Source organism: Oncorhynchus nerka, linkage group LG8, assembly GCF_034236695.1.
Source record: "Oncorhynchus nerka isolate Pitt River linkage group LG8, Oner_Uvic_2.0, whole genome shotgun sequence".
Classification (NCBI taxonomy): Eukaryota; Metazoa; Chordata; class Actinopteri; order Salmoniformes; family Salmonidae; genus Oncorhynchus; species Oncorhynchus nerka.
In genome coordinates this window covers 51,161,027-51,184,305 of record NC_088403.1, presented here as the reverse complement: position 1 = coordinate 51,184,305, position 23,279 = coordinate 51,161,027, and the positions used below count along the sequence as shown (strand labels likewise).

General features: G+C 43.0%; 1 protein-coding gene across 5 annotated transcripts in view; it reads right to left on the bottom strand.

Annotated features, from left to right (window-relative positions):
- Positions 1–630: 630 nt before the first annotated feature.
- The window catches only part of LOC115133547 (multiple PDZ domain protein-like), a 70,366-nt gene continuing 47,717 nt past the window's right edge, over positions 631–23,279 (bottom strand). For all 5 annotated transcript variants that reach the window (XM_029666861.2, XM_029666863.2, XM_029666862.2 and 2 more), the window contains 20 exons: positions 21,765–21,921; positions 19,953–20,149; positions 19,555–19,646; positions 18,444–18,519; positions 18,138–18,218; positions 17,139–17,228; positions 16,311–16,385; positions 13,745–13,910; positions 12,768–12,916; positions 11,810–11,893; positions 10,344–10,537; positions 9,361–9,508; positions 8,991–9,077; positions 8,601–8,697; positions 8,472–8,512; positions 8,133–8,255; positions 2,918–3,022; positions 2,498–2,607; positions 2,123–2,246; positions 631–1,841 (listed from right to left, as the gene is read on the bottom strand). In XM_029666861.2, the coding sequence (XP_029522721.2) occupies positions 1,695–1,841; positions 2,123–2,246; positions 2,498–2,607; positions 2,918–3,022; positions 8,133–8,255; positions 8,472–8,512; positions 8,601–8,697; positions 8,991–9,077; positions 9,361–9,508; positions 10,344–10,537; positions 11,810–11,893; positions 12,768–12,916; positions 13,745–13,910; positions 16,311–16,385; positions 17,139–17,228; positions 18,138–18,218; positions 18,444–18,519; positions 19,555–19,646; positions 19,953–20,149; positions 21,765–21,921 (2,343 nt within the window). In that variant the 3' untranslated portion in view covers positions 631–1,694. The remainder of the gene's footprint in view (positions 1,842–2,122; positions 2,247–2,497; positions 2,608–2,917; positions 3,023–8,132; positions 8,256–8,471; positions 8,513–8,600; positions 8,698–8,990; positions 9,078–9,360; positions 9,509–10,343; positions 10,538–11,809; positions 11,894–12,767; positions 12,917–13,744; positions 13,911–16,310; positions 16,386–17,138; positions 17,229–18,137; positions 18,219–18,443; positions 18,520–19,554; positions 19,647–19,952; positions 20,150–21,764; positions 21,922–23,279) is intronic.

Below are 23,279 nucleotides of genomic sequence, written 5' to 3'. Positions count from 1 at the left end.
TAATTTAAGACAAGACTACTTTCTGATGCATGAACCCACTGAGCAAAACCTGGTTGAATCAATGTTGATGACACGTCATTTAAAAACAGAATTCAATTTGGTTACATTGAATCAATATGGAAAACTGATTGGATTTGAAAAAAAGTTAACGTGCGGGAATTTCGTATTTTTTTCTCACAGATTTGAACCGAAATCCAATGACATGAAGACATTTTTTTTTAAATTTCACGTTGGATTCACGTTAGTTGTCAACTCAACCAAATGTAAATCAAAACTACACATTGAACTCCTACAAAATTCTGTTTTCATGTACTTTACAATTCTACTTAGATGTGTGGTTTTGAAAATAAATATATTATTATCTGGCCATACCCATGATTAAGACATCAGATATATAATCCACAGTTGCTCCGCACATCCTCAAAATAAATAAACATGAAAAAATATGATATATTAGTCAGATGTGAGGGTCTTGTGTCATGCCATGGGCCTCCAATAATAACCCCCAGCTGGCACATTACCAAGTCTCAATAGAATTCACATCAACTGTTAAGAAACCAGTTAGCCACACAACTGAAGAGCCTATGGACTGACTTTACCCAACTAGAACACATGAAATCAATCAATAACTGGGGTTTGAAGGTAATTTTTATTAATTCAGCCTGTGAACAACTCAATACTGTGCTGGAAATACTAAGTACACATGTACGGTGGGTGACAAGAGTGTGACTGACGTCATGTTGAATAGGGGATCCATTATTGTGAAACTAGAACATGGGGTATCCAGCTAATGTTTGAGATAGATAGGGAGCTCCAACTCCTACCCAACACTAACACACTTGATTAGGCTAATCGTGGTCCATATTGAAGAATGTCAACGGTTGATTATGTGAAACAGCTGTGCAAGTGCTAGGTTGGAGCAAAAGCCTGCATACCCAGTAGCTCTCCAGGACCAGGGTTGGAGACCACTGAGATAGACCATAGAAGTTGGCTGGTTTCACCTTCTATCATATTATGACAAAGTACGGTCATGACAGAAAAAAAACGATTAATAATTGAACGTTAAAATAGTGTAAAACAAGGCTTCACATCATCATATGCATTAGCAGCAGTGAATGTCTCATACACACACACTCTCCTTTCCCTGACTGTGACCACGTACACACACACGTAGACTTGGTCTGTATAACTTCTGACCAAGAAACCAAAGATTTCAGACCATGTCCCTTCTGAAAAGGTGCTTTGCATCACAGATAAAACCTTACTCAAAAATGACTGAAATGTTATTCAAAGAGTCTAGACTTGCTCTGTCTCTTCGCTAGATCCACAGTGACTTCAATATAGAAGTGGACGGACAGCAGTTTACAGTAGCATAAGCCTTAAATAATGGCCCTCATTCTATAGAAATTTTTTCAAGGGTTATTAACCCTAAATATCATAACACTACAGTCCATGTCCGAGCACAGAAAACTAGAGTATAGATGATCTGAGCCACAGTGTCCAGTGAATACGTCAGTCTACCCGCAGTAGCTTCAAATAATATTGATCACAGTGTTTCTTGCTACAAAACAAGGTTAGCGCTTAGGAACATATGGTAGTGTGTTCACATTTCAGTATACTTGTACAGTATATATTTCTTTAGGTGTGTATGTGTGTGTCTACCTCGAGGTATGATTCTTTGTCTATGTGTGCATCTAGGAAAGCACAGTCAGGGTGATTGTTCCTTTGGTCCTCTTCAGGATGCCCACGGCATCCTCGTGGGTGACCCCCTCCAGACTCTGTTCGTTAACAGCCATAATCTGATCCCCTCGCTTCAGATGCCCGTCCTCTGATGCTGCCCCCTGGAGAAAACACACCCACACTTTCAATTACAACCTTTTTAACTGTCAATTCAAAAGGAATAGATTTCATCAATCTTCAAATCACGTTTCAAGAATGTTGAAATGAGCTTGTAAGAAATATACAAATTTAGCATTATGAAGCTGTTTACCTTTAGTTTTAATGGGAGGTATTCTAACGTCAGATATGCACAAGCAAATCCCCTGCAGATCTCAGGTCAGAATACTGACCTGCTTTAGTTAATTATAAAGTATGTTTAGCAAAAAGAGGAGATTTCCCCAACCTTTCCGAACACGGTTTTCACATAAATGGGCAGGTCTCCGTGTGGGCTCCCGAAGCCACCAACGATGCTGAAGCCCAGTCCGTCTGGGCCTCTGTCCAGTGTGATAGTCTTATATTGAGGAGGTCTGTAGGACGTACAGAAATGTTGTCATTAGATATCTAGATATGAGGAGGCTGGTGGGAGGAGCTATAGGAGGAAGGGCTCATTCCATTCCAGTCAATACAATGAGCCCGTCCTCCTATAGCGCCTCCTCTGCTAGTTCGCTTCTATTGATGTTTATCTAGCTTTTGTACGGGTTTCACAGAAACGACAGGTGTGTGTGTGTGTGTGTGTGTGTGTGTGTGTGTGTGTGTGTGTGTGTGTGCGTGTGCGTACCCCAGGTCATCGTGGAAGATGCTAGTAGCAGTAAGACCTGAGACTGAGAGTCCGGTAGCGGTCTGCTCATGAAAGGGGCCGGTCACTGTGGTATCACTCCCTGCTACCACCTGTTGGGTTTTGTGGTTGCAAGATGATTGATACGTGAAAAGGTCATTTGGGTGTTTAATCGTTCAGTTCATCAGCTCAGTTATTGGCCTTTTACAGGAATTTGTCTCGCATTTTAGTAACGCTGAGATAAAGACAACATTAATCAACATTTGCAGACAACATGACATGAATGACAGCAACCACATCGAACAGACAGACAAGCTACAGATAATACACAGTTATCATTGATGAAGTGGGCATTGTCGCTAAAAGACCAGTATAAGCTTACTGTAGTTGGGAGAATGACTGAACAAGAGGTATTTCACTGACCTGAAGCCCGACGGTGCCGGTGGCGTTCTTCAGCAGGGTGACGGCCTGGCTATGGCTCATACCCTCAGTAGCAGTCCCACAGATACTGACGATAATGTCACCGATCTGGAGGTCAAATAAGTCACGAGGTTCAAATCAAAATGTATCAGTCACATGCGTCGGCAAACATTGTGGACTAACAAGGAAAAGCTTACTTACGAACTCTTACCCACAATGCAGAGAGAAAGACAATAGAGAAATAATCAAAGTAAAAACACATAATATTAGGCCGTCATTATAAATAACCATTTGTTCTTAACTGTCACGATCGCTGTATGAGTGAGACCAAGGCGCAGCGTGAGTAGAGTTCCACATAATTTTAATAAGCTGAAACTCACCTAACAAAACAACAAACCGAACCATGACGCTACTGATCTGCGCTAAGACAACTAAACAGAGACAAGATCCCACAACACAAATGAGGAAAACAGCTACCTAAATATGATCCCCAATTTTACCTTTATTTAACTAGGCAAGTCAGTTAAGAACAAACTCTTATTTTCAATGACGGCCTAGGAACAGTGGGTTAACTGCCTGTTCAGGGGCAGAACGACAGATTTGTACCTTGTCAGCTCGGGGATTTGAACTTGCAAACTTCCAGTTACTAGTCCAACGCTCTAACCACTAGGCTACCCTGCCGCCCCGAACGATAAACAGCTGTCTCTGATTGGGAACCATATCAGGCCAACATAGACATACAAAAGCCTTAGACATACAAAAACTAGAGTAGCCACCCTAGTCACCCCCTGACCTAACCAAAAACAGAGATATCTAAGGTCAGGGCGTTTTTCTATATACACTGCTCAAAAAAATAAAGGGAACACTAAAATAACACATCCTAGATCTGAATGAATGAAATATTCTTATTAAATACTTTTTTCTTTACATAGTTGAATGTGCTGACAACAAAATCACACAACAATTATCAATGGAAATCAAATTTATCAACCCATGGAGGTCTGGATTTGGAGTCACACTCAAAATTAAAGTGGAAAACCACACTACAGGCTGATCCAACTTTGATGTAATGTCCTTAAAACAAGTCAAAATGAGGCTCAGTAGTGTGTGTGGCCTCCACGTGCCTGTATGACCTCCCTACAACACCTGGGCATGCTCCTGATGAGGTGGCGGATGGTCTCCTGAGGGATCTCCTCCCAGACCTGGACTAAATCATCCGCCAACTCCTGGACAGTCTGTGGTGCAACGTGGAGTTGGTGGATGGAGTGAGACATGATGTCCCAAATGTGCTCAATTGGATTCAGGTCTGGGGAACGGGCGGGCCAGTCCATAGCATCAATGCCTTCCTCTTGCAGGAACTGCTGACACACTCCAGCCACATGAGGTCTAGCATTGTCTTGCATTAGGAGGAACCCAGGGCCAACTGCACCAGCATATGGTCTCACAAGGGGTCTGAGGGGGTCTGAGGATCTCATCCCGGCACCTAAAGGCAGTCAGGCTACCTCTGGCGAGCACATGGAGGGTTGTGCGGCCCCCCAAAGAAATGCCACCCCACACCATGACTGACCCACCGCCAAACCGGTCATGCTGGAGGATGTTGCAGGCAGCAGAACGTTCTCCACGGCGTCTCCAGACTCTGTCACGTCTGTCACATGTGCTCAGTGTGATCCTGCTTTCATCTGTGAAGAGCACAGGGCGCCAGTGGCGAATTTGCCAATCTTGGTGTTCTCTGGCAAATGCCAAACGTCCTGCACGGTGTTGGGCTGTAAGCACAACCCCCACCTGTGGACGTCGGGCCCTCATACCACCCTCATGGAGTCTGTTTCTGACCGTTTGAGCAGACACATGCACATTTGTGGCCTGCTGGAGGTCATTTTGTAGGGCTCTGTCAGTGCTCCTCCTGCTCCTCCTTGCACAAAGGCGGAGGTAGCGGTCCTACTGCTGGGTTGTTGCCCTCCTGCACGTCTCCTGATGTACTGGCCTGTCTCCTGGTAGCGCCTCTATGCTCTGGACACTACGCTGACAGACATAGCAAACCTTCTTGCCATAGCTCGCATTGATGTGTCATCCTGGATGAGCTGCACTACCTGAGCCACTTGAGTGGGTTGTAGACTCCGTCTCATGCTACCACTAGAGTGAAAGCACCGCCAGCATTCAAAAGTGACCAAAACATCAGCCAGGAAGCATAGGAACTGAGAAGTGGTCTGTGGTCACCACCTGCAGAACCACTCCTTTATTGGGGGTGTCTTGCTAATTGCCTATAATTTCCACCTGTTGTCTATTCCATTTGCACAACAGTATGTGAAATTTGTTGTGAATCAGTTTTTGCTTGCTAAGTGGACAGTTTGATTTCACAGAAGTGTGATTGACTTGGAGTTACATTGTGTTGTTTAAGTGTTCCCTTTATTTTTTTGAGCAGTGTATTTTGGTTAGATCAGGGTGTCACTATGGTGGGTACTCTAGTTGTTGTATGTCTAGGTTTTGTTTTTGTAAGTCTATGTTGGCCTGATATGGTTCCCAATCAGAGACAGCTGTTTATCGTTGTCTCTGATTGGGGATCATATTTAGGTAGCCATTTTCGCCATTGTTAGTTGTGGGATCTTGACTATGTTTAGTTGCCTGTCAGCACTAGTTTGTATAGCGTTTCGGGTCGGTCGGTCGGTCGGTCGGTCGGTCGGTCGGTCGGTCGGTCGGTCGGTCGGTCGTTTTTGTTCATTCATTAAAAAGAGACTGTACACATATCACGCTGTGCCTTGGTCCGATCCTTATGACGAACGTGACATTAACTGACTTGCCTAGTTAAATAAAGATTAAATAATTTTTTCTTTGATTTCAAATATTAGAAGTAGTAAGGTCATAGCCTGTGTTAACCCCTTGGACACGATGTTTGTAATAACGATATATTTGGGTTAGAGACAGAATACTAAATCGACCCCTAACTCCTACCTCCTAGGCCCTTGTAGGCGTAAACTAAGACGGGCATTGTATTGTATGCCACTTGTTGGAAGGGGTTAGCAGAAAGGAGATAGTGGTCTGTGCTGATTGAGACTAGAGATGCATTACCCCTAATCAGTCGGCTTTCAGCCAGGCATCATAAAACAATAGATTCTGGTAATGAAAGTAATACTGACTTAGTTATGATACAATGAGATAACAACTGATAACATTAATTTAGATCATATCTAACGCAAGCGAACCATATGTATCAAAACCTCTGCTTTGTGTCTTGCCTGTTTTAGTTCACCCTGAAGGGATACCAATGTGATTGTTTTCCATTAAAGTGTAAAAAGGAAACAAAAAACAGCTTCTTAGCAAGGACTGTCTGGGTCTGAGTGGGCTTTTGACGGGATACCAACATAGATATTCTATTCAAGACATCCACACAGGCCCTCTATTATGTTACATTTTATGGGTAGAGATAGATATATGGTCCCAGATGGCTTACTGCTTTAGTATTGTCTGCTGCCAGTCTGTATGTGGGGGCTACAATGGTTAGTTTGTCTGTCCTGCAGGAGGCCATAGGCCATCGCTTTCAGCTGTAAAGGCCCTAATGAGCCTAATGGGACCAACCTACGTGATGACTTGAAACTGACTAAGGGGAGTATTTAGACTTGAGATAGAATTTTCACCCACATCCCACATTGACGTCACTGAACGAGTTATGAAAAAAGTCACAGTTACACACACAAATCTCAAATCTGAATAGCCCACCGCCCCAAGTGAACCAGCCACAAGTGAAGGGGTAATACACTTAGTTGTAAATATTCTAGAAGTTGACTTAATACTGATGTTTTTGTGTTTGCATTTGTAGCTTTGGGGAATTTGTATGACCAACATGTCGACACGTTGAAGCTCCTGATTCCATGTGATCTGCGGAGTCTGACTTTCTAAGAGGGTTCTAGAACCCAACCAACAACATAGCCTACATAGCCCTGTCCTGTTTAACTCTTAAGGATCCGTCCCTTTTTTGCCAATTTTCTCCTAAAATGACATGCCCAAATCTAACTGCCTGTAGCTCAGGACCTGAAGCAAGGATATGCATGTTCTTGATACTATTCGAAAGGAAACACTTTGAAGTTTGTGGAAATGTGAAATTAATGTAGGAGAATGTAACACATTAGATCTGGTAAAAGATAATACAAAGAAAACACCAACCGTGTTGGTGAGAAAGGCCATCATGTATTATTCCAGCCCAGGCACAATTTAGATTTGTCCACTAGATGGTAGCAGTGTATTAGCAACATTTTTAAACTTGATTCAATGAACCATTTTATTTCTGTTCAACATTTTGTTCAAGACTGCCCAAATGTGCCTAATTGGAATATTAATAACTATTCAAGTTCATAACTGTGCACTCTCCTCAAACAATAGCATGGTATTATTTCACTGTAATAGCTACTGTAAATTGGACAGTGCAGTTAGATGTCACATCTGCTCCTGCAACGCACTCTACTGCTCATCCTGTGTCTCCTTGACCTGCCGCCACTCCCCCAGTACTCTCTCCCTCTTTTCTCTCTCTCTCTGTTTGTGTGGGATTGTGTGGGCGGAGACAGGTGTGCTGGAGTCAGAGCTGATCCCCACCAGCTGCAACCTGTTACATAATCAAGACGTCTACAAATACTCAGCCATGCCAATTCCACACTGCCAGATCATAATCTCTGCTCAGTCAGTCTACTGGTCGAGCCGTTTGGATACTATTCAGATCCTGTTGTGCCTGTTTTCCTTGCCTGTTTTTCTCTCCGCTACAGTTCCGCCCGCTCTGACTCTGGTCCCTGTCTCCAGTCCAATGTCTCGTCATCCTGCTACTCTGTCCTGGATTCCCCACTCTACTACTCCCTTGGATTCCCCTCCGGACCTGCTTACCCTGTCTCAACCCCTCTCGCTCCAGCCTCAGCCTCCGCACCTGGTTTCCAGCAACCCCGACCTGCACTCCATCTCCCCCCTGTGTTTCAATAAATACCTTGGTTACTTCACCCCAGTCTCCTCGTCTGAGTCTGCTCTTGGGTTCCCCTCTTCCACTCCGCGTAACAATAGATTAACAAGAATTTAAGATTTCTGCCAATATCAGATATGTCTATGTCCTTGGAAATGTTCTTGTTACTTACAACCTCATGCTAATCGCATTAGCGCACATTAGCTCAACTGTCCCGTGGGTGGGACACCGATCTGTAGAGATCCTTATTAACAGGACCCTACAGCTGCTGCTGTACCAACCCACCTTGAGTTTGTGTGTCTGGACAACAAGGCTAGTAGGGTTTATCATGGCGATGAAGATGGGCACATCACCCAGGGGACTGCCCACCCCACCCGCAATACTGATGCCCAAGGAATCAGTGGGGCCCTATGAGGAAAGACAACCAATTACACAAAGTACTTCAAAATCCCTATAACCACAAGGTGTAGTAAGTTACCCCCCTAAAGACAAATAAAACACTTATAGGAACAGTAGTGAAAAACCAGTACAATCCGTATGTTGCATCTATCTTAATACAAGGACAAGCTAAAAACGTTTTTTTTTTTCTCCAAATAATGATGAATATTATTAAAGAACACTGACCTTAGTGAATTCAACACTTCTGATCTCCTGGTGGTCCAGTGCTGTGCAAACAACAACAGTAAACAGCTTAAATGAATCAAGCCAGCTTCAGTTTTCCAATCCACTACACGTTAACTGAAAATGTCTTACACTCCTGATTTGTGTGTTGTAAGCTGTCACAGTCCACTTGGAGGCTTCCAGAGGAGGCTGACAGAGAGTGAGGGGTCACCTTGCCTGTTTCACTCATCTACCCAAATACAAGGGAAGAGAAACTTAAAATGAGTGGCATAAGTTTATTTCCTTCTTTTCATTTTGGAACTAGCAATATGACATAGAGGCAGGAGAAGAACTGGGGTGTATTCAGTGAGCTGAAATCATCAGAGTTTCAGATAGAATTTCAATGAATAGAGCTGACAGGGTGTCCCTATTCTACATGGGTCATATCTGTTAGATGCATTTCTATCTGAACATGCTGTAATGTTGCCCCCTAAACAGTCCCCAGCATATAATTAAGGTCCAGAAAACAAAATGGCAGCTTACCTGACTGTTCTGTGAGAACCTCCTCTCAGAGTGGAAGGGCCCGGCTTTAAATCTGCCCACCTCCATTACTATGGGTCCCACACCACACTGTAAACACAAACATGTAAACACATAAAATGTTTCTTACCTAAACAAACCATTAAAATAACAGATGCTAGTGACGTATTCTACACCAACCGATGGGAAAAGAGCCAAAACAACACACTTTAACAACAAACACATTGAACCAAGCCTGGCCCCAGATCTGTTTGTGCTTTATAGCCAAACCCTGTGGTAATGTATATGTATCTAGCAAGATGGCAAAAATAGATCTGGGACCAGGCTTAATTTGACCCAGATGGGACTTCCCATGGTTTCTATATAGGCTCACCTTCAGCAGCTCGGCCACTAACTCCTGGGTGGCATTTCTGACGTCCTCCTTGTTGACGGACAGGATCTGGTCTCCCTGCATCAGCCTCCCGTCACTCTCCACCACGCCCCCTTTCACTATGTCGGACACAAACACCCCTGTGTCGTTCCTGTTGGGGATAGAAACATCATCATTCGAGTGAACCAGGGTTTATGTTATGTTAGTGTGAGTGCTTGGTGTCTCTGTGAATGTGTCTGTCATTTGTGTGTGAGCATTTTGTAGTTAGGGTTAGATAGATACAAGATCAAATCTATCTATTTATCTATCTATCTATCGCCACCTGCTGTAGTTGGTTGACATCCATTTTGTTTTACCCCAGGAAGAGGCATGGCGGTTCAGGATCTGTAGGTTAAAGTAAAGCAGGGTCCAAAGGCTTGTCTATCTACTAGGGCAAGGGCTGGGTATCTTTGGGAATTTGTTCTGTTCCGATACCCGTTCCAGTTATGACTCTTATATTCGGTACCGGTTGGAGAATGTTTCCTTTTTCGATCCATATGCTGAATGAAAAACACATTTAAATCTTGAAATGCCTAATATGGTTTTCGAGCAACTAGTCAATTCACTGACCGATGTCAATCACTGAGTTAGGAAAGGTCAAACACATTGAACCCTGCTGCTTAACAACCTGTGGACACGCACACGCACACAGACACACACACACAGCTCTAGTGAGTCTAATAGGGGATTAGTAAATCTCTGATGGGTTGTGTAATGATTCGACATCCTAAATACTTGAGGGGCCCTCCATCCTAGTAAAAGAAAGCTTATCTCCAACATCCTTAGAGAGACATCCATTTTAGGACATCCATTATTTACGATGTACATTTTAGGACATCCTTGTTAGCGGTGCACATTTTAAGACCTCCTTTTTGCGGGGTACATTTCAGGAAATCCCATAAATGTTTTCAGTCAAACGTCCCTAGAAGACGTATAGGTTCTAGTACCTTCTCCCCACGATACTGAGGCCCAGGCCCTGGCCGGGCTTCTTGTTCAGCTCCACGGTGAAGGCATCCCACAGGTCCTCCTCCTTGTACTGAGCCTCGTCCCTGTAAACACTGAGACGCACCCGCTGAGGGGTCTGGCGCAGCACGTTGATAGCTTCATCATGAGTGGCGACGCGCAGGTCAATGCCATTCACCTGTGGAGGGAGGGAGGGAGGGAGGGGATGAAAGAGGAAGGGATATATATATATATATATATATATATATAGAGAGAGAGCGAGATATATATATATATATATATATAGAGAGAGAGAGAGAGAGGAGAAAATAAATCACACGTCAACCATCCAAGGCCTAGCTAAGGTCGACCGCTGTTCAACAGAGTTTAGAAAATGAGAATCATGTAGCTATGAGCTTTGCTTTATATCACCTGAACTCCAGAGCGAGAGAGATTGCAAGAGAAAGAGAGAGAGCGAGAGATTGCGAGAGAGAGAGAGAAAAACAGATTTGTCAATTTAAAAATGTTGCAGCAAGAGTACAATCAATAGCATTTGATATTGTTCCTATGTATATAAACACTGTAGACTGAAACACATTGACAAACACGAATATTGGTGAAGGATGTGAATAGCGTGACATACACAGTCAACAGCTAGCATGAGGGTAGGTCTATACATTTTGAAAACCTTGTCTGGTAATAACACCATAAGGTACTTAGCTTAGAGCTGAGAACCGCAACCTATTCTAAGGGTCCATATCAAGGGGAAATAGCCCCATTAGCGATAGCATAGCCATTTTCCCATAGCAGACTGAAATGGGTCACTAATGACATTGGTTCTGCTTGAACCACAGAATGGGTGGCCACTCTTTCACTTTTCCCCCTGACCCTATTATGAGCAGTATGAATACTACGGCTTGGCTGGTGGCCCAAAGTGAATTACCGAGAGGGGGGGGGGTAATTAAGTCATAAGGGTGTGTGTGTGTTTGCGTGCGTTGAAAGAGGTTGACTGAGCTACCATGACTAACTGCCCCAGTCACACCCCTAGTCTCCATAACAAAGCAAAGGGCAAAGGGGTGGCTGTCAGAGAGTTAAGCTGGCTTTTAAGATGTCATTCTATATATCATGCCATCTATACATGCTGACTGGTCAATTTTAGATGTTATATATGATTCAAGTGAAATTGCAAAGTTTTTCTTTAGACTATGAACCAAATCCTTAGATTCTTAAGATTCACGTACGTATTGCAACACAATATTATACCAGAGAGTGAAATATGTGCCTTTATCTCAAGTTAGGATTGGGTTCTCCTATCTGATATTGTCCATCACACGGGATTGCTGAAGATGTACGGGCCTGGCCAAATAGTCTCAGAGTAGGAGTGCTGATCTAGGATCTGTTTAGCCATTTATATCATAATGAGATTACAGCGGGGGGGGTCTGATCCTAAATGATGAACACGTTCCAATACCTCCAGGATCTGGTCCCCTGCCCAAAGTCTCCCATCCTTGGAGGCAGCTCCGTCCTCATAGACCTCGTGAATGATGATGGTCCCCTGGAGAAAGAGAAGCAAAAGAAAGAAGAGTATGAGAGAGGCGAAGAAACAAGTGACGAAATCGGAGAGGTGTGTGTGGTTGGAGGGAAGGAGAAATAGAAGACAGAGGGAGGAGGGATGAACGAAGATTAAATTGAGAGACGTTGTCAGATAGAGAGAGAGAGAAATGAAGATAATATAATGACAAGGCAAAGGAGTTCAGGAATACATGAGAGGCTGAGTGGAACAGGTTGGCATTAGCTGGAGTCTGTGTATGTGGGAGGTGGGTCATTCTCAGGTCAATGGTCACATTCCAGGCCTGGATATTGTCTCCTGTGGCTGAGGCTAGACAAATGGCTATTCCTCAGGCCTGGCTGAGCAAACAGAATGGAGGGGAGCAGCGGTGTGTGTGTGTGTGTGTGTGTGTGACAGACTGCATCACTTCCTATATTCCTTTGCCATTCCACTGCCTCCACAGCTATTTCCGCCCGGGATACTACTAGCAGCTCTAATAGCACAGGAACCAAACTTTCAACTTTGTGTCATTATTTAAGTAGTAGTGGGTCTTCTCCTAATGTTAGTGGCTGAACTTGGGACTAATTGTATCTTATGTATTTTTATAAAATATAGAATTGGACAAAAACACATTGTAAATTCTGATTTAAAACTATATATGTAAAACTTTGTAAAACTAACCCATATTCTTTGTCAGTATCTGTGAATTTGCAGTCTGATAATTGAGATCCAACAACCGTTCTGTCATAGATTACTCAGAAATACAAGTTCAGATATTATTCTATAACACGAGTGGACACTTCAAAAGCCCACAGTCATATCCACAGTCATCACAGAGCTGCTTTGATGAAAAGTTCCTTGGTCGTGGTCTTTGGCCTACCAGTAGAGTGTCACAGCCCCCCACGATGCTGAGGCCCAGACCTGTGCGGCCCTTGGAGATGTCTATGGTGGTCTCACAGCCGGGGATGATGGGACAGGTCACAGGGTCAGAGGAAGCCAGAGTGCCAGGGGTAGATGAGCGGCTAGAGCCTGATGAGAGAGAGTGGGAAATTGAGATGAAAGGATCAAATAAATATATTAATTCTAGCCTGGTCCCAGATCTGTGTGTGCTTTTAGCCAACTCCTCTGATTATTATTGGCATGCCATTCAATATACCCCAATGACAAAAATATTGGCTAAAGCCATTCGATGCCAGGCTGAAGTCAGACTAAAATCTCTTCCGACACTGTTGACAAGGTATACAGTGCATTCAGAAAGTATTCAGACCCCTTCACTTTTTTCACATTTTGTTATGTTACAGCCTTATTCTATTAAATCGTCCCCCCCCCATCAATCTACACACAATACCCCATAAATACAAACCAAAAACCTTTTTTTTTAAAATTAAAAAACAACATTTTAGCACATAATTTACTGAAATCTACTGTATAAGGTATATTTAGGTAATATTGCTCTTTGGAGTTTTGGCTGGGTTTGTGTATAAGCACTTTGTGATAACTATTGATGTAAAAAGGGCTTTACTAATACATTTGAGTGATTGAATATTATATATTTTTAATACTGTATCTGGTTTATTCTCCATTATGTAAATCAACAGAAACAGTATTGACTAACAATCACAGACGTGATTTCTATACCAAGTGATTGGTATTGAAGTTGGGGGCACTTGCCCTATAAGCATATAACTCTGCTCTATCTAACTGATTGAATCATACTTCTTTCAGATTTTGTGTTATAACTAGCTCCAATATTTAAGTGTAAAACATCCTCAGTTAGGTTGTTTATGCTTAATAAACCCATTTGCTTATGATCTATCACATTTCCTCCTGACAACACATGACAAGCGGTTTACTTACTCCTGATTGGCTCTGACTCAGACTGGCCCAGGGTAGCCATGGAGATTCTATGAATGCTGGCTAGGCTGGTTGCCTGACCGGTACAGTGAGGGAGAAGGGGCGATGACTTGTCTGTGCAGATAGTCAATTTCACTGAGCTTTTGGCCTTCTTCAGTAAAGAGTGGACCTGAAATGTAGGAAAAAAACATGAATAGAAAAAAAAGTGCTATCTAGAACCTAAAAGCATTATTCAGCTGTCCCCATAGTAGAACCCTTTGGAGAACCCATTTTGGTTCCAGGTAGAACCCCTTTGGGCTCCAAGTATAACCCTTTTCACAGAAGGTTCTACTTTAGAACCCAATAGGGTTATCCTATGGGGACAGCCGAAGAACCATTTTGGAACACTTTTTTTCTAAGAGTGTAGTCCCCAACAGATGGTCTATGTACGGGATAATAAACGAAGGGCTATGCGTTCTATGGAAAATAATGAACGACGTGAAAGGTGTGTTCGACGACGCGCCAGCGGAGTGGAACTGACCTTTCACGGAGTTGCATTATATTTCAGAGAATGCATAGAGCCCCGAGTTGATTATCCCTTTTATACCAAGGCTATAATTGACCACATTTGAAATGTGTTAATTTGTTCAACATTCACTGAAGTAGCTAGCATGTTGCCGTGGTAACCAAACAAACAGACTTGCTAGTTTAGCTAATCAAATCATCAGTCCTAGCTTGCTATTATGAAAATTGTAAAAATGAACTAATAGCCATTGAATTCTACATTAAATTATACAGTGGGGCAAAAAAGTATTTAATTGTGCAAGTTCTCCCTCTTAAAAAGATGAGAGAGGCCTGTAATTTTCATCATAGGTACACTTCAACTATGACAGACAAAATGAGAAAAAAAATCCAGAAAATCACATTGTAGGATTTTTAATGAATTTATTTGCAAATTATGCTGGAAAATAAGTATTTGGTCACCTACAAACAAACAGACCTGTAACTTCTTCTTTAAGAGGCTCCTCTGTCCTCCACTCGTTACCTGTACTAATGGCACCTATTTGAACTTGTTATCAGTATAAAAGACACCTGTCCACAACCTCAAACAGTCACACTCCAAACTCCACTATGGCCAAGACCAAAGAGCTGTCAAAGGACACCAGAAACAAAATTGTAGACCTGCACCAGGCTGGGAAGACTGAATCTGCAATAGGTAAGCAGCTTGTTTTGAAGAAATCAACTGTGGGAGAACGGTGAGCAAAAATCCCAGAACCACACGGGGGGACCTAGTTAATGACCTGCAGAGAGCTGGGACCAAAGAAACAAAGCCTACCATCAGTAACACACTACGCCGCCAGGGACTCAAATCCTGCAGTGCCAGACGTGTCCCCCTGCTTAAGCCAGTACATGCCCAGGCCCGTCTGAAGTTAGCTAGAGAGCATTTGGATGATCAAGAAGAAGATTGGGAGAATGTCATATGGTCAGATGAAACCAAAATAGAACTTTTTGGTAAAAACTCAACTCGTCGTGTTTGGAGGACAAAGAATGCTGAGTTGCATCCAAAGAACACCATACCTACTGTGAAGCATGGGGGTGGAAACATCATGCTTTGGGGCTGTTTTTCTGCAAAGGGACCAGGACGACTGATCCGTGTAAAGGAAAGAATGAATGGGGCAATGTATTGTGAGATTTTGAGTGAAAACCTCCTTCCATCAGCAAGGGCATTGAAGATGAAACGTGGCTGGGTCTTTCAGCATGACAATGATCCCAAACACACCGCCCGGGCAACGAAGGAGTGGCTTCTTAAGAAGCATTTCAAGGTCCTGGAGTGGCCTAGCCAGTCTCCAGATCTCAACCCCATAGAAAATCTTTGGGGGGAGTTGCCCAGCAACAGCCCCAAAACATCACTGCTCTAGAGGAGATCTGCATGGAGGAATGAGCCAAAATACCAGCAACAGTGTGTGAAAACCTTGTGAAGACATACAGAAAACGTTTGACCTCTGTCCTTGCCAACAAAGGGTATATAACAAAGTATTGAGATAAACTTTTGTTATTGACAAAATACTTATTTTCCACCATAACTTGCAAATAAATTCATAAAAAATCCTACAATGTGATTTTCTGGATTTCTTTTCTAATTTTGTCTGTCATAGTTGAAGTGTACCTATGATGAAAATTACAGGCCTCTCTCATCTTTTTAAGGGGGGGGGCTTGCACAATTGGTGGCTGACTAAATACCTTTTTGCCCCACTGTATACCGGGTGGTTGGAGCCATGAATGCTGATTGTCTGACAACCATGGTATATCAGACAGTATACCACGGGTATGACAAAACATTTATTTTTACTGCTCTAATTACGTTGGCAACCAGTTCATAATAGCAATAAGGTACCTCGGGGGTTTGTGCTATATGGTCCATATACCACGGCCAAGGGCTGCGTCCAGGCACTTATCCGTGGTATATTGGCCATATACCACACCTCCTCAGGCCTTATTACTTAACTAACACTCAGCAAGATAATCATCTAATATACATTAACCCTGGAATAGGGTGTGGGTCTAAAATGGCTGCAGAGGCAGCTCTTACCCTGTCCACAGTGTAGCCCATCACTGGCTTATCCTCCACAGCCAGGAGTTTATCTCCAGATTTGATGCTGCCGTCCTGCATAGAGAAATACAGGACTGGTGTTAGAGAATGTTTTGCAATGGGTAATATGTGGGCAACCAATTAGCATAACATGTAGGATTGTCCAATAGGATTTTCTGTAGAGTATTGTTCTTTAAAACTAGTCATGGACCACTACTCTGCCCTACCCAGCAAACAGGCAGTAACTGCTCATTGCGTGGAACTGAGAAATATGCCTTTTATTTACCTTGGTTTCACAGTAACTTTATGTAGTAACTGCTAACATGACCCCCATTTTCTCCAAAACACATTACAATAGAGGCAGGATACTAGTCCACATGATTAAGCATGTATTTAATGTCGCAAAAATGACATTGACTCATTTTTGATCAAATGAGCAGTTACTGCCTTTTTGCTTGATAGGGCAGGTAGTACAGGGTGTACAGGCTTTAGTTCCAAACCAGCCTTTTATTGATTCAACTAATTAAGGTCCTAATGAGCAATTGATTAGTTATTTATATTTTTGCAGACGCTCTTATCCAGAGCGTCTTACAGTAGATTCATTTTCACATTTTTATCTTCCATACTGGTCCCACATGAGAATTGAACCCATGACCCTGGCATTTGCAAACGCCATGTTCTACCAACCGAGCCACATGTGACCAGTAATATTAGGTGGTTTTGCGCTGGGCTGGAACAAAACCCTGCTCCCTTTGTGGGTCCCCCAGAACACTTCGATAGAGAATACCTCTTTGAATCAGAAGAGTAAGAAACAGTAGAGTGACATACCTTTCCTGCTGGTCCTTTTTCAGTTATACTCTGAATCACAATCCCATCCTTGGTGTCCTCACTGAAAGTGATGCCGAATCCACCCTCCTCCTAGAGTTAAACGGTGATAATGTATTTGAATTGTACTCAATAGTTCCCTGTCAACCATAATTATAGGCACAGGGAATCACAATTGAAAACATAATTATGCACATGAAATGTGCATGACGACACATTAAACATGAACATAGCGATCAGAAACAACACAGGTTTGTTTTCTAAATTGTGAGGCATTTTGGAGCATTATGGTTCTACCGGCATCAAAGACTCTAAAGAAACAGGGAGGTACCATCTGAACTTGACGAATACGAAACACTTGTTTACATTTTCCATGGCAAAATGTTTTGGTACGATGTGCCGTAATGAACACTATCCAGCTTCACTCAGCATCTTGATCTTTTGTTCCTGGAGAGCGAGAGGAAGTTACAGGGAAGTACGTGTCTGGTATGTGCCCATACCAGATGTTACCTTCATACCTTGATCCTCTAATAGACCATGTGGATAGATAGCTAGGCTGAGACTCCCATCCAGGTGTTTGGCTTGTCAAAAGACCCATTAAATTAGAATAGGTTCACATCCCCCTCTCTTATTTTTTCTTTCTCTCTCTGTCTGTCTATCCTGCACTTTCTTAGTTCCTAGGGTAGATTGCTGTCGTTCCTCGATCATTTGCTTCCTCCTCTCTCTGTCTCTCTGATAACAGACTATCCAATTAGAATAGGCCCATTTTCTCCACTCTCATTCTCTCTCTCTTTTACCAGCCTATTAAACTAGAATAGGCTATTTTGACCCCCCTCCCTCTCTCTCTTTCTCTCACTATGGTTCTCTCTACTTCCCTTTGTTTTATGACCTCATCAATAAAACCTTTTCCTGAAAAGGTCTGAGGTTATATAAATCATAGCAGCACGGGAGCTTCTCCAGGTAACATATAGCAGAGCAGCATGGGTGTCTTGAGTGTCTCACCTTCAGCAGAATGACGTGCTGCACATATTTGAACATGTCGACATCGATCGCCGAGGGTGCAATGGAAGAACATGTTTCCAGCTGTGAGAAAATGAATAATAAAGAGATTGAAAGAGTAGAATATATGAGTGTATTTTTAGTCATTGAGCTGCCTCACACTGTAAGGTATTTTATATGCATGTGTGTATGCATGTGGCGTGTGTGTGTGAGCATGTGTGTGTGTGTGTCAGCGTGCATGCCCGCATGTGTGTGTATGTACTATGCCTTTGTGTGCACATGCCTGCCTGTGTGTGTGTGTGTGTTTACCTCTGTCTGGGGCTCCAGTGTGTCTCCATGCTCCCTCACTGGTCCCACAGCCATCTGGTTGAGAGCATCTGTGTTCCTGCCCACCAGTCATAACTCAGAGTAAATCACCAATCAGAGGAGATCACACCCAGCTTTCTGCCTGTCTGATACTTATAGCTCATATGAATCACAGAGCCTGTGCCCCAAACGGCATCCCTTCCCCTATACAGTGCACTACTTCTTGTCTTAAATGGTTGGACTTTAAAAAATTATGTAAATTAGTTCCAAAGTATTCCTACGCATAATAGAGAGATATGTGTGACCGTATGAAATGATTATGTTTAAATCAAATAGTCTATCTGCTTGGGCTTCTTGCGGTCAATTTGCAGTTGACTAATTATTTCTAACTGTGTTCCGGCCCCCTGATCATCCGCTCAAGAAAAAAAATAGGCCCGCGGCTGAATCTAGTTGATGATCCCTGATGTAGGGAATATTGAGTCAATTGGGACGCAGGCCGAGTCTGTAAACCACACAAGTCTAATTGAGGCTATCAGGTGAGTTAAGTGGTATGTGTTCCTGCCCGTGAGTCGAGAATCCCTTATTTTGGTCTGATTCATTTGGGCCTGTCTATGTGTGATAACTAGCTGGGTTTTCACGGATCCTGACTGATAGTAACACAGGTAATAGAAGAAGACATCTTGGAGTATTGAGATGCCTCTTGTGTCTTCCCTGATATCAGTTTACATCAGTCCTTTGTAACACCACAGCTCCCTCTACTGGGCTTTATATGGTGACGCATTAGACTTGAACTAGTCCTTTGCTATTGAAGGGGCTCAGCCACAACAGTGTTTTCCAACTCGTCCTCCACTACCCCTAACAGCAAACACCTGAATCCACTTATTGAGGGCTTGATGATTGGTTGACAAGTTGAATCAGGTGAGTTTGTCCTAGGCTACAACAAAAATGTTTATGGTTGGAGGTACTGGATGGCTGGAGTTGGGAAACACTGAGCTACAGTATCTATACATTTTTATCCTTGTTAACACTTGGTAAAGATACTTGAAACAATACTTGGTTGGGGGATGGAGATAAGGACTTGGGATATATGTCCCTGTTTCTTCAAATACACCACCTGATGAATATGATCTTGACCTTCGATGGGGCACTTTTAATGATGGAGGAGGCATTCTGGTGACTCCGCCCATACAGAATCTGCCCGTTGATCTGATAGGGTGCAGAAATGTACTTATTACTACTGTCTTCATAGCACTTTATTCAAATGAATTCGATGCAATACTATTCAATTCCGCAACTGTCATTAAATTTGCTTGCTTCCTCCAAACCTCAGATAATATAGTCGAGACTAAAACTCAACGCAGATCTCAAATCAGAGAGGAGAATCTAAATCAAGTCATATTTGTGTGATTCAGACCATACAACACAGTAATAACCACTGGGCATCAACTCCTGGTTAAGGAGCACCCATCTAAAGCATCTGTGACCACTAAGTTACTAATCCAAGCCCCTCACCTCCAACAGTTCATCACCGACCACAACGCGACCGTCTTTGCCGGCGGCTCCACTGGGGTCGATCCCGACCACAAACACACTCATGCGGGAGCGGTCACGGTTGCCAGCCAGGCTAAGGCCCAGGCCAGTCTTCCCCTTCTCCAGCTCAATCATGTGGAGAAGCCCTGGGAGGCTGTCGTACCTCTGACTGATGTTCTCTGTAGAGAACAGTAGATAGATTGAAATGGGTTGAAACACTGACAAATCATACTGACGGACGTGAATACAGTGGAGGGCTTGACTACAACCTGTGTGTGTTGTATAATTATAATTCACATGTGAAATGATTGAATAGAGCCACATACAGCTATAATGGATAGATTTCTATGTATTTTATAGTATAGCTTTAAGCTGGATTTAAACTGGCTTTTCTTGATTACTACACTCACAACCCGAACATAAGAAGAATGTGACAGAGAAGTCATGAATGGGAATCAAACAAAAGGGTTCAAAGCACAAGGATAACATCAAATGCAAAGTCATAATCAATACAACATCTCACAAGAGTCAAATTCTTCTATTACACTCCCTGACTGACAGGCCTCTCTCTCTCTCTATCTCTCATCTATGTTGTTCTGGGCTGTATGCCTAAATGCTCCTGTACTAATCTCCCTGACTCACCTCTCCAGTCTCCACCTCATTAATCGGATCACCACAGGACACACACACACACACACACACCAGGGGCCCAGGAGGGACTACACTGCCTGTAATCAGAAGAGCCTGAGGCCCCATCCAGAAACAACCCCTTTCCCTACCCCCTAGGCTAGGGGTATTCAACTCTTACCCTACGAGGTCCGGAGCCTGCTGCTTTTCTGTTCTACCTGATAAATAATTGCACCCACCTGGTGTTGCAGGGGAAGAATAAAAAAATAAAAACACAGTGGGACTGGCTTCGAGGTCCAGAGTTGAGTTTGAAGGCCCAAAGCACTTCATTTTGAATAACTGGATAGGTATAATATCACTGTGCTAGTCTAGTTCACTTGCCTTGGGATCCTAGTAGCAAGACTTACATTGAACTCCATTCCACATCAAGTAACTCATGCAAGCACATTATGGAACAGAGGGGACTGTGAAGAGAATCTGTTGTAAATGTAATGTAATGTTGTTTTTTATTGTATATAACTGGCTTAATTGTGCTGGACCCTGGGAAGAGTAGCTGCTGCATTGGCAGTAACTAATGGGCATCCATAATAAATACAAATAAAAATACTTACCTCTTGAAGTGGACTGAAATTGGTGTCGGTTAGAATTTTGGGTGTACCGGTGTGTTCCGGCCCAATTCAAGCACTGGCAAGACCATGATAGCAATGTGGAGGCCCTCTAGTGGCCACTAGGTCCTAGCACATGGGAGCAGGCAAGCCAAAAGGGAAATATCTGAATCCATTGCATAGTCTAGAAACAAACCCTACTTCCTACCCACTGTGCAGTGGATATTTGTGTAAATCTGAAAGGAGTATAAATATGGTAGTAGCTGCACATTGACCTCTTAAGAATTTGTTGGACTTTCCCCTATCAAATCTATCCAGTGCCTAGGGAGTAGGGGCTAGGGGTTGGGTCTCTGGACTGGGCCCATGGGCTTATTCATTGTGTAATGATCACTAATAGCAATGTGAGAACCCAGATAACAATACTTGGGTTAGCCAACTTTGGTCCTTTCATTAAGGGGGCAGTTGCCCATAATGGTCAGTCCCCCCCCCCTCCATAATGGCCATGGTTAGGATTAAGAGGAAGGCAAACTGTTCCTGGATCTGTTCATATAGTCACACTCACTCCATCTGTAGCCAAACTTATCCTCCTCTTCTGTCTGGGACGGTCTGTCGGGAATCTCTGTCAGAGTATCCGTGTCTGTCTCTCCAACGTGGGGAACCACAGGAAGAGAGAGGTGAGGAGTGGTGGACGATGTCTTTCCCGCTTCCCGCTTTGGCGGCTGCCACATCACAGAAGTATCGGGAAAATAGATTTGTTGTGTGGCAAAAAGGCAGATAACAATCGCTTAGTTTCAACATAGCAGGTGTAGCTGACTACAACCTAAAGCTGTATTGTTAAATTCAGTCGGTAAAGTAAGTTTTAGTCACTCGTGTGCAGATGGACACTTGAAAATAATATTACCCTACTTTTTAGGGATTCTTTTTTGTTTATGCCTAAACAAGGAATGCTTGCTGTAAGCAAAGTCATAAGCAGTGTATTTCTAGATTACTTCAATATTCAAGACTGAGTTTAATAACAAATGTTCCTTACTGATAGAATTCAATCCAACCATTGTATATAAACATACCCTCGACAAACTGACTATCCTACCGATCCTTGCCTTCAGCGATGTCATTTACAAAATAGCCTCCAACACTCTACTCAGCAAATTGGATGTAGTCTATCACAGTGCCATCCGTTTTGTCACCAACGCCCCACATACCACCCACCACTGCAACCTGTATGCTCTCATTGGCTGGCCCTCGCTTCATATTCGTCACCAAACCCACTTGCTCCAGGTCATCTATAAGTCTTTGCTAGGTAAATCCCCGCCTTATCTCAGCTCACTGGCGACGATAGCAGCACCCACTCGTAGCACGCGCTCCAGCAGGTATATTTCACTGGTCACCCCCAAAGCCAACTCCTCCTTTGGCCGCCTTTCCTTCCAGTTCTCTGCTGCCAATGACTGGAATGAACTGCAAAAATCACTGAAGCTGGAGACTTAAATCTCCTTCACTAACTTTACGCATCAGCTATCAGAGCAGCTTACCGATCATTGCACCTGTACATAGCCCATCTGTAAATAGCCCACCCAACTACCTCATCCCCATATTGTTATTTATTTTTTTGCTCCTTTGCACCCCAGTATCTCTACTTGCACATTCATCTTCTGCACATCTATCACTCCAGTGTTTAATTGCTAAATTGTAATTATTTCGCCACTATGGCCTATTTATTGCCTTACCTCCCTAATCTTACTACATTTGCACACACTGTATATAGACTTTTCTATTGTGTTATTGACTGTACATTTGTTTATGTGTAACTCTGCGTTTTTGTGTTGAACTGCTTTGCTCTATCTTGACCAGGTCGCAGTTGTAAATGAAAACTTGTTCTCAACTGGCCTACCCGGTTAAATAAAGGTGAAATAAATAAAAATAAAAATCTGATAATGGATTACAAAGGAAAACAATGGATTATTTTGATAAATTTAATTAAATTCCAATGCATTTTGATTCCGAATAAAACCATTGCATATTTTGGGGATGAATTTGGCAATTTCAATTTCCACATTTTGCAAAAAGATCCAAAATTCTG